Source organism: Akebia trifoliata, chromosome 10 (assembly GCF_017979445.1).
Source record: "Akebia trifoliata isolate Shusen 1 chromosome 10, ASM1797944v1, whole genome shotgun sequence".
In the NCBI taxonomy this organism is placed as follows: Eukaryota; Viridiplantae; Streptophyta; class Magnoliopsida; order Ranunculales; family Lardizabalaceae; genus Akebia; species Akebia trifoliata.
In genome coordinates, this window is record NC_141384.1 from 2526837 (window position 1) to 2538803 (window position 11967).

The 11967-nt window shown below is 33.0% G+C and overlaps 2 protein-coding genes across 34 annotated transcripts in view; one reads left to right on the top strand and one right to left on the bottom strand.

Annotated features, from left to right (window-relative positions):
• Positions 1 to 1685, top strand: part of LOC147392713 (uncharacterized) — a 78279-nt gene extending 76594 nt beyond the window's left edge. For 24 of the 33 annotated variants that reach the window (XR_015182429.1, XR_015182426.1, XR_015182425.1 and 21 more), the window contains 2 exons: positions 342 to 1195; positions 1269 to 1685. Coding sequence is in view for 17 of the 33 variants with exons in the window: in XM_086457086.1 (XP_086313212.1) it covers positions 342 to 1125 (784 nt within the window). In the remaining 16 variants the exon portion in view is untranslated. The remainder of the gene's footprint in view (positions 1 to 341; positions 1196 to 1268) is intronic. The other 9 variants (XR_015182436.1, XR_015182433.1, XR_015182431.1 and 6 more) reach the window with 6 other exon arrangements.
• A 7716-nt stretch (positions 1686 to 9401) lies between these two features.
• On the bottom strand, positions 9402 to 11182 carry LOC147392714 (CBL-interacting serine/threonine-protein kinase 6-like). The gene has a single exon (XM_086457071.1). It carries the CDS (start codon positions 10860 to 10862, stop codon positions 9585 to 9587), a length of 1278 nt encoding a protein of 425 aa, XP_086313197.1. The 5' UTR covers positions 10863 to 11182; the 3' UTR covers positions 9402 to 9584.
• Between the last annotated feature and the right edge of the window lie 785 nt (positions 11183 to 11967).

Sequence of the window (11967 nt, forward strand, 5' to 3'; positions counted from 1 at the left end):
AACCAAATCTCGTTAATCTTATGTTACATTGGTTTCTTGATTGTTTCTTCTTTATGTTATCATATACATCCCTAGATCAAAGGATCCACATGCATTAACTTTAGAGAGGCCAAATATTAATGAATTATTTTATGGGTGATCTTCCTGCCAATAGTTCTTAAGGAATTTTTTTAGAACCATTGATTTATTCTTAATGGGGAGAGAGATAATTGTTGTGTCATCCACAAAATGATCATGATAAGAGTAGCTAGTCCTGATAGTTTCTCTGGTATCTTCTATTAGAAAGCATATTGGTCATTAATATAATCTAATGAGTACAATTTGGAATTCCTTTATCAAAGGCTGATAAGTTTGGGGGTCCAACTCAAAACTTATCAGCCTTTGAAACTTTCACAGTGGGAAAGATGTAATGAGATGGTGCTTTCTTGGATCCTCAATTTTGTGGATCTGGCCAATAGTGTGATCTATGCTGAAACTGCTCATGAAGTATGGATTGATCTACAAGAAAGATTTTCTCAGCACAATGCTCCTAGGATTTATCAGATCAAATGTGCCATCAGGTCACATCAACAAGATCATTCTTCTGTTGCATCTTATTTCACTAAGTTCAAGGGTTTTGGAGAAGAGTTACCATTGTATAATTCTTTTCCCCCATGTTCTTGGGCAGCACTCAAGGCGATATCAGATTTCCAACAACAAGAACATGTGATGCAGTTTTTGATGGGTCTCAATGAGTCTTATGCGGCAATTTGGAGTCAAATCCTCCTCATGGATTCTCTACCCTCTGTAACCAAAGTCTACTCTTTGATTCTTCAAGAGGATAAACAAAGAGAACTTCACATCAAGACAAATGTGTCAATGGAAGCTTCAGCACTTATTGTTTCCAATAAGACATCAGGTGGTGGTGACAGATCAGGTGTCAATTCTCGCCATAAATCTCGACCTCGCCCTAAGTGTGAACATTGTGGAAGAGAAGGCCACACCATTTCTACATGCTATAAATTGCATGGCTATCCTACTCAAAATTCAACAAAGGCAGCGTCTCAAAATCAGTTCACTCTTCACTTATCCCTAAGATCAGGTCTATTATGTAAAGCGGCTCCAAGGATTATTGTATGGATCTAAGAGATTAATGCCCCAAAATCATTGTTGGACAACAAAAGATAAGAGAATTTTATCTAAGCCTGGTAATTTGGTAAGCAATATAAGCCTTTCGTTAATGTTAAGGAAATTTGTTGATCTAAACTAAGTGGATTGTATTAAAATAGATGTTGACAGGTCAAGGGGAGGCTCGTAGAGGTCTCATTTATTGAGACCCATGCAGATCTGCGTGCTTTTCGTCGAACCGGTGGTGACCTGGTCAAATTAAGAGTAATTTCACTACATGCAAAAAAGGGTAAATTCGACAGACCTTGGTGTCGTATTTTTTCATGTAGTGTTTAAAGATAATAAATCGCATTAGCACCATAGCAATTTCTTTAGGGAAAGGAATAGAGAATGAAGCATTTGGAATGTTATGCTCAAGGAGAGGGAGATGCCTGGATGCAGCAAGAAAATGTTTGTGTTATGATGACTCATTGGGTCTGGGAAACCTTCAAATTGTGTGGTCTTAGGAGGTGTAACCCATTTTGTAATTTAATACGCCTTAACTTGATTAGCAAAAAAAAAGGGCTTTAGCAGTCGTACGATATTTTAACAAGAAATGAACTTCTAATCACCTATATCACTAGCTAGCTTTAATAACCAAATTTATTATACTTGAAAGAAGCAGTGGCAACATTATCATGCTAGAGTAACCAAATCCCAAGAGATCTCGTTTGTTTATCTTTGTACGTCCACCATCTGATCATCGTTCATAATAAATTATCTTAAAATGGTAGTTAGGAGACACCATCAGTACTTTCAGCATTATTTATGTTATTAATATTATTGAAACCTCTTAATTGGATGTTTCATTGTACATGGGTTGGTAGTGTTGGCTCACAATTAATTATGCAACAAAATAAGAGCATAACAAAATGTTTAAAAGACAAAGGTAACCCGACTAAAGATTGAAGCCTCTTTCCTTATGGCCATAGTCACAAAACTCCTGAAAAGGGGGTCCGTCTTCGTTTTTTTTTCTTTCTGTTGAGTCATGATAATATGACGTTCCCCTCTAACACACGCCCCATCACAGAACCGTAAATCATTTACCTCAGATTACACAAGAAAAAGATTTATGATTATACATATCCCGCTGATGGGGGTGTGTATCAGAGAAAATCGTTACACTTTATTTTTTTTTTTCCTTCAATAAGCTCGAGGTTGGAACAAAGATTTGTTGTTTTGAAAAACACTACGGAAAAAGCCAAATTTGACAGATCTGGACATTGAATTTAGCCCTTTTTGACTCAGTGTTATATGTGCTAAACTGATGAACCATGGCATGACGCCACATGTATTAAAAAATACAAGAGTGATTGGTATAAGGGGGCCTCACCCTTGTCATGCCATTTGGTGGTTACTTGTCGTATTGGGTGACCCTATGGTCGATTCGCTAGAAAGATAGAGTTCAATATAACTTAGTTGGATCTCAATATTTAAGACTTTTTTTTTGGTTAAAAATTAAAATATTTCATTTGTTTTTGCGTTGTGTCTTTTAATATACTAATACAAAATCTGATTAGTGGTTTGATATGACATTTAATCATTATTTACATGCTATAGATTCTTAAACTAAACTAAGTATGAAATCCCATAGCAAGGTGCTGATCCCTACGAGATTATATGTTTATTAATACCTCTTAATCATGCAACAAAAAATTGAAGTTTAATATAGTTTTCTGAATTCTTGTGATTAAATATGGGCCTGTCACAACAAAATTAATGATTAATTTTTTACCATGATTTTAAATAATCCTCGTTTACAGTAAATATTGACCATTTCCATAACAGGCAAGAGTGGTCTGAGGACCATGTTTTCACAAACAGGTAATGAGAAAGACCAAATTGAGATTTCAATCGAGTTTTTTTTTTTCTTTTTAACCATTAGCCTTCTTTGGCCCAATGTTTTCAGACGCCAAAGCGTAAAGCCAAGTGCTCGACTGACCAGTGCCCCGAGGTGTAAACCTCAAGGCATAAAGTGTGAGTCTCGTACCCATGATATTTTTTAAAATTAATAATATAACATATAAATAATTAATATTAAAAATTAAAAAATTAGGATAGCCACCCCATATTCCAAATTAAAGTCTACATAATCAAATTCTAAATTTTAATACATTAAAATAAATAATAATATAAAATATTATTATTTTATGTCTAACAAAAAGTATTCTATCCTATATTTGAATAATTGAAAGTTTCCACACTAAATAATTATTTTATGTTTATTGCAAAATATTATTAAATGATATTTCTTTCATTAACTACTTCTGTGTAATAATAAATATTACTAAAAAAAATTTGTACATCAAATCAACTCAACTTTTGTTGGGTACACAATTATTTTTTATTAGAATTTAACTCTAATTCCAATTATGTTGCATGCTAATGGCAACAAAAAAAAAATGGAAGTAGAGAAGAATTTTATAAAATCTTAGTAAAAAAAAGGTGAAGAAGAGAAAAAGAAAAAAGGGACGAAGTATGTATTATTTAAGGGTGTTGTTAAACTGTGCCCTAAGGGCACACGTTAAGATGCATTAAATACACCTCAAAAATTAATTTTACTACCCAAATTCTCTCAAAAAGAAAATTTTCTACCAAAAGCACCCTCAACTTGGGCACACAATAAGAAAACTCACTATTTAAAGATTAAAAAAATTAATGTGAGGCATAAGCTTCAGTCAAAATGCGTATGCCTCGGTGACGTCTCACACCATGGTAGATGCCTTTAGTGAGACCCTTGGTATGAGGTGTAAGCCTTAGCTACTTTTAGTTTTGAGCCTTACGGCTTAGACATTTTTAATTTGCCTCATTTCAAGGTGCGCCGCGAGGCGTAACTATGTTGAGTAATAAAATAGAATTAATTAATTCTTTTGATAGTGATTATTTGAATTCTAAGAGGGTTTATATAGAAAATAATAGAGAACAATTCTAAATAAAAAAAAACCTATTAATAAATAGAAATAATAAAATTCAATCAAATAAGAAACTATGCTAATCTTAATTTTCATGATAAACATCCTACAAATATGATTTGGTTAAATGCCTTTGCTGATAGTGAATTGCTTACTCTAACCTGGATGATTAGGAGGTCGCAGTATATCTTTTACTCACCAGTGTTGATTGTGAAATTGCATCTGAAAATCACCATTAAATAGAGTTTCTAACTGACATTATTTTATTGGAGTTAGTACATTAAACAAAAATGTTTGATGGTCTCTTGAGATTGCTTTGTTTGCAAAATTATTTGGGCCCACAAATCCTATGATATTCAAACCTTCTCTTGTTAGATCAATCAAAATAAATTAATAAACTAAAATTAAAATGATTAAATAATTTAAGATTCAATCATGAAATTTATCGAATTAGTTATCGTTAGTCATCATCATCAATCAAGTTGAATTATGTATGAGTCCACCAAAGAACCCCCAAGATCAAAATTATTTTATTTTATTTTATTTTTATTATTATTATTATTTTTTTTTTTTTTGTGGATAATTTTGACATACCTATCAACCTAGAGGCCTTACCCATTCAAGTCTTGGTGAATATTTGAGATAACCCTTCATTTTCAAAATGATGGCACCCTTGAATCTTGACGATGGAAGAACGCTCACATTATTGAGTTAGCGAGACCATTAATAATTGATGTGAGTTTGGTGATGATTTGATTGTATACTTATAGGTACAAGATGTACAAACTGATAAGTTATAAGGAATGAAAGTGTGACAAGTGGAGACTTAATAAGAAATTTTGCAAGGAGAGACCAAAACTATAAATTAAAATCACAGTTCGGAAAATTATTCCCCCTCCCCTCCCTAAGTATTATATATTGCCATCTCCAAAACTAAGAATGAAGGGTGTTTTAGTATTTTTCAATCCTCCATGATATATATTAACATTTTGGTCTTCAAATATTAGAAATACTCATTTCAAACCTCCTTCTTTGTCACATTAATGAAACCACCGAAGCAAGGTCAGGTGGCACCCCATTTTAACAAAACCAAATAGCACTTATGATTTCGACTGGAAACAAAGTAAAGAATGCAAATTTTAAACATTTCAACATTATTTTTGTGAGAATAATATAGCATTCATTTTGTGAATAGTTACAGTAATGTCGGGTAGTTATTATATTGAATTGTGATAATCTGACTATCCTCACACGGCACACTCAATCAACTCGCATGACATGATAAGTTTGGAATCATAGATTTGTATGCCTTGGGATACAAAATTACAATTCCCCACAAAAAATATATTTCAAGGGAGTCACGTATTCCTAGAAGTACAGATCTACAATTACCAAACTTATTACATCAGGAGAGTTGATTTATATTTTTTTTTGCCCAAATTTGACATGATATTAAATTAAAGTGAATTGCTTAGATATAATTATTACTTTTTCTGAAAAGGAAATATTAGCATCAAGGTATTTTGGGTAAAAAAATAAAAACTAAAATTTAAGAGATATTTACCTAGCAGACCTAAATATTTTTTTAAAAAGATTTATCCGACAAACCTAACTATTACACTTTTATTACAAAACCTCCATTGGAGTTCTAACAACTCCAAGAGAATTTGCTTTGTGAAGTTCGTCACTCACCAAACCTTACTTTATGAAGTTCGTCACTAAGCAAACACCAGAGTGGATCCACGTCATAAATTTCAAGAAAATTGAGTTTATTTGTTACACAATAAACCTTGGAGTGGATTCTAAACACATCAATTTCCGTTGTCCAAAAACATGATCTAATATACAATATTACAAAGAACAAAATTCTAAGAACTTTACAAAAAAAAATATTGAAAAAAATAAAATTAATTTTAACCGTTAAATTTGAGAGTTCGATATCCATCTATTTACAACATCTACTATCAAACTCAAAAAGATTTGTTTTTTCATTTTTTCTATCTAATCTGAGTTTTTCTATGAAATTTACAAGGCTGTGTTGTTGGATTGCTAATTTCATTATCCATGTTAGACCAATGACCCTTAGTACGATTTGAGATCTTACTGAGTTAGTCAGGGTAGCATGATTCATAAAGTAATGTTTGTGTAGCAACAAACTTGATAGAGTAAGAGTGTTTTTTTAATAAAATTGCAAAAGATAGAGTTGCCGACAAATCTCTCTATTTTTAAGGGTATATACAAAATTCAATTTCTAAAGTGTATTTATTGCACTATATTCTTCCGAGATGCAAGTTAAAAATCAACGGTTCTCTATGAACTAACACGTCAACACAGCGTTGAACGTAGTGTCCAAGAAAGTCATTGCAGCATTTTCCTTTTGTCTTTTGGAATGTCAGAACTCAGAACAGCAACTCAAAAATCAACTCATTTATAAAAATAAAAAAAAATAAAAAAAAATAAAAAAAAGCCAAATACGAACAATCGAGAAGAATTCGACCTTGTTTGGATACAAAGTTAAATTAGTAAATTACGGGAAAGAAATTAAGTAGCTTTGTGAGAAAGTAGTTTCCTTTTAATTCTTTAAAATTTCAGTTTACTTTTGAAAAATAATATTTTATAATTAAGTCAAACAAATGGTTTTAGCTTTTCAAATTTCATAATTAAAAAAATATATATTTTTAGTGTATCCAAAAGAGCTCTTCACATTCCCTTGAAAAACAATTCTAATTTTTTTAAATATCATCTTAATTTTTTTTGAATTATTGTCCATCAAATAATGAGATTCTCACATGCTCCCTTAATCTTTATCTTTCTAAGGATCAATATAACATCTAATTGCCCTCATCATCAACCATTAGCCAAAAATTCTTCATTTTTATAAAATTAGTAAAATCTATAATCTCTTTGATAAAATATTTTACCCTATGTTTAACTTATATCTATTTCAACCTTCAAATCTTGAGAACAAGACATGATTTTTATGGTAGACATAGAAAAATCAAGAATTTTCTAGGAAGGGTTAATACAAGTTGCAATGACTTGTATTTTCCTTCTAGGCTAGGCAAGCAAAATTAATGGTTAATAATTAGAGAATTATTATTAGCACCCCAATTTTTACTTATTACAAACCAATTAAAATTAAAGAAAATAAGCAAATAGTTGAGAATAAGTAAATGTTAGGGTGCCAACAAAAATTTTCTATTTTTGGGGTTTAAGAATTTATATATGCCTAATCATAATAGTACACAACTATTAAAATTGTTTGAACAAGTGTTAAATGTTGAGATAATAATTTGAGCCAAACCTTAGTAATGCTTGAATAGTGTGTTTTAATCTTTAATCGGGGTGTGATAGATAATTTAGAAAGTTGGGGTGCCAATAGCAGCTCTCAATAATTAAAAGGTGAATGTGGGTTTTGAACATAGGTCATGGTATGAACCCTCGTTGACTTCAACCAACTTTGCAAACTCACATATCCACCAGGTATTAGTTGGGATAGTAAGATTGACTAAATTTGCTTCCCAAGTCATGATTTCAAATTTCAATATACCCATTCACTAAAAAGGTGACTATTTATTTATTATACACGTGCCAGATAAAATGGTATGTACGACCTGTTAAAGTAAAAAAAAAAAAAAAGACCTTTGCAAACTCACACCTTTGCAATGATTTAGATTAAAAACATCCCTTTAATTTATCCACTAACCTACTTGCCTATTAAATAATCTATATTATAGAAAAGAATGGTTGTCCTCCCCTTTTTATTCCCAACACAAAGAGGGGTTAGTAGTTAATCTTATCACTAAACTTAGGGTATGCTTAATTAAACATGAAAAATTATAATTTTCTTGTCTTTGATGAAAATTTTCCATGGAAATTGACTTTTCATCCTCATAAAAAGGTCTATTCAATATTAAATTTCATTTTCCCACCTTAGTCGATGGGAAAATGGTGAAAAAACACAATTCACACACATATCCACTTTAGAAAACCCATGCATCTCCTTCTTCCTATTTCCCTTCCCACCATCACCATCATCACTAACATCAACACAATGTCACCTCTCTCTCTCTCCTTCCTTCTCTTCCTTGTCTTAACCTCTATCCCTGATACATCTCTATCACCGTCCCTTTCTCCTTCTCTTTCTGTTTCTCCTCTTCTTTTTCTTCTTCATCTTCACCTTAGTCCGTCGTCATTCCACCTCCATCTCTTTCTTTCTCTTTCTCTTCCTTATCGTCCTTTTCTTCTTCTTATTTTTCTCATTGATTTTTTTTTTGGTATTTTTCTGATACAATCAAATATTAAAAATTCATTTTTTCAACCTACCCACTTTCCACCACAAATTTTTCATGTATTTCAATGAAATCAAACAAAAATGAATATAATTTTATTATTTATTATTTTTTTTTCTCTTTTTAACAATACCCTCCAAATTTATTATCTTTCTTCCACCCATTTTCAATAATATCTTCTTCAACTTTACTTATTACATTTTTTTTTAAATAATATTCTTTCAATTTTATCATCATACTTTGTTAATGATATTCCGCCAATTTTATTATTTTCTACGGACAAAAATACCCCTCTGGCTTTTGTGTATTTTCTCTTTTTGACTTTTTTCAATATAATATCCCTCTCAATTTCATATATTACTTTTTTTCTTCTCCTCCGCTTCTATTAACTTCATACATAACCTTTTTCTTCTCCTCACCCTTCTATTAATAATTCATACGTAATTCTACTTTCTCTGTTCTCCCTTTCTACCTCGTACCCAGTAATCCCAAAGAGCACACTACAAACTCTAGTAAATAAACAAATTATAAATAATTGACCAGTCATGATGTCCCTTTATCACACTTCTTATCGAGAGAAAATCTAGGAATTCGACTAGAGATTGAAGGTGAAGGTGAGTTGATCATGTCATATCAAAATCCAACAACTAGATCAGAGGCCTACACTTACATTGACAGGTTGTGTAGATAGGGACAAATCAAGAGGACACTTGACGCGTGTAAAGGGATTGGGGCTTTTCTGGTATAGGTAGGCCGCCCCTGGTTTGGCTTCTTCTACTGGCACACGTAAACTTTATGATTATTTGTAAGACAAGACGTCAAGACCCAAGTCCAGGGCGGTCTATCATCGTTTGCAAAACCTAACGGGGGTTCATCTCAAATTTTAACCAAAATATAGAGGGGTAAAGTCTAAATCAACCATAAAGTTGATTAGAATGATTCGAAAGGACAGCTCTATTATTGAGCCACAGACAGTTGAAAAAAAAAGCCAAATAATAAAACCAAGATATCCAAAACCACATAAAAACAACTCCAATAACACTACATCAGATACCACAAATTCACCACCACAATAATATAAACACAAATAATACAAATAAGAAAGAAATCAAATTGAAAGAAATTAGTAGAGAAACAGAATATATCACATTATTCTCTCCTAATTCTGGTCTTCAATACTAGCAATACCATTTAGATATCTTAAATTCTCAAATATTCCCACTTGTTTGCTTCTTCAAGCAAGTGTTGGATTATCAGCTGGAGAAGTCCAAACTATGTCCTTAAGCGCTGGTCGAAGCTCTTTTCTACAGAACTGATTATACTCCAAAGTATCTCCTCCATCTTTCTTCACTTCCACCACCAAGAACGTAGGCGTTACTGCAAATATCTCCGCTTCGATGGACAATTTACCTTTTCGCCCCTTCTCTTGTCCTTGTAATCTCACTCTCGATTCACTCTTATTCACATTGAACTTCATCGCTTTCCCGACTTCTTCAAATCTCGATATCACACTACTTGCAGACTTCGTTGTTGCAAATCTCAATTCCTCTCTCTCTTCTCTCTTTTTCTCCTCAAACAATGGTGAAAGATCGAACCCTTCTGATAACGAAATTATGTGGAAAGCGTTTAATGTCTCTGATTCCTTCCCTTTTAGTCCAATTTCTTCTTCTTGTGTTGAAATTGGGAGAGATTTCTTGAACCAGGATGTCTCCATGAGTTTCGCGATTGTGATTCTTGTGTTAGGGTTTGGATCAAGAAGTTTCGTTACAATTCGACGAGATTCAGAGGAAAACCATGGCGGGCATTTGAAATCTCCTCTGTAAATCTTCTTGTACATCGCGACGACATTATCGTCTTGAAAAGGCAAGAATCCTGCAAGAAGAACATATAAGATCACACCACAAGACCACAGATCTGCTTTCGCTCCATCGTAACCTTTCTTCCCAATCACCTCTGGAGCTACATAAGCTGGTGTTCCACAAGTCGTGTGTAACAATCCGTCTTGTTTCAAATGTTCTGAAAAAGCGCTTAATCCAAAATCTGTTACCTTGAGATTCCCATCTTCGTCTAAGAGAAGATTCTCTGGTTTTAAATCACGATGGTAGACTCCACGACTATGGCAGAAATCAACGGCGGAGATCAATTGTTGGAAGTAAGCTCTAGCAACATCTTCTCTCAATCTTCCTTTAGAGACTTTGGAAAAGAGTTCTCCACCTCGAACGAGATCCATAGCGAAGTAGATCTTTGATTTACTCGCCATAACTTCATGAAGTTCGACGATGTTGGGATGTTTCACCATCTTCATCACAGAGATTTCTCGCTTAATTTGATCCATCATCCCAACTTTGATCACCTTTTCTTTACCAACAACTTTCATGGCGACTGATTTACCAGTCTGGATGTGTCTAGCGAGGTAGACCTTCGCGAAGGTTCCATGACCGAGCATACGACCGAGTTCGTATTTCCCATGAAGCAAGTTCGATCCATTCTCGTTTCTGATCTTCTCCGCCATATTTGAGAGATCTTCGAGAGTTTTGTTTTAGGTTTTTTTTTTTTTTTTGGTAGAAAAAAGATCTGAGAAGCAAGAACAAGAAGGGAGGAGGAGAAGAAGATGAAGAGGAGGAGATTTGAGGAAGAAATCTAACCGTCTTCGACGTGTTTACGGTGACAATTACGATCTCGAACTCCGTTGTTCTTCTTTGATCTTCCTCCCAAATCAGAGTTTGTTTGCGACGATCTTCTCATTTTGCTGCATTCGCAAATCTGAAGAGTCGTTCAGAGAGAGAGAGGTTTAAGGTATTTTTGGGGAGTTTGATTGATAGGGGATTTGTGGTTGGTTTGGTCTCTCGCTTATCTTTATATAGGCGAAATATTGGTTGAGGAAATTACCAAGTTACCCTCTCTTGTCGGGTGAACCGCCCTTGTATTTTCACTTTATGACGATATTACCCCTTAATCAATTTGTTGGTGGCTTGGTATAATATAATTTTAAAACTCAATTTGATTTCTCCAATTAGACGAATCAAGTCAAAAATTAACGAGTGAAGTTGGACTAGTTATATGCCAATGAATTAATTTGGCAGAGTTTTGATTTAATTAAAATATTATTTTTTGAGTTGTGATAATCTGACACCGCCCCTCTGACATTCACTCCCATCACAGAATCATAGATCATTTGCATTGGGATACAGAAGAAAAAGATTTATGATTCTATGTATCTTAAGACAAATGATCTATGATTATGTGATGGGGGTGTATGTTAGAAGAGGCGTCAAAAAATTATTTTTTTATTTGAGTATTGAGTTGATTTGTTAATATTTCAAGTTGACTCAAATAATAAGTCATTTGAGTATTGACTCGATCAGTTTTGAATCAACTCAATGACTTGAAACTTTGATCAGTAGTGTAATTGATTGCCTAAAAGATAATATGCATGAACTAATATCTCCATCAAATTGATTTTTTTAGAGGGATTATAGGTGTTTGATTCCAACTTGGGAAAATGACAAAAAAGGGTTATTAGGTGGCGGTAATCATGGGAAATCAAAATTATTTTAAAAGACTATATCATCATCGACTTGCCTTAGTTCTTCATTATTAAATTAAATCATAAAGAA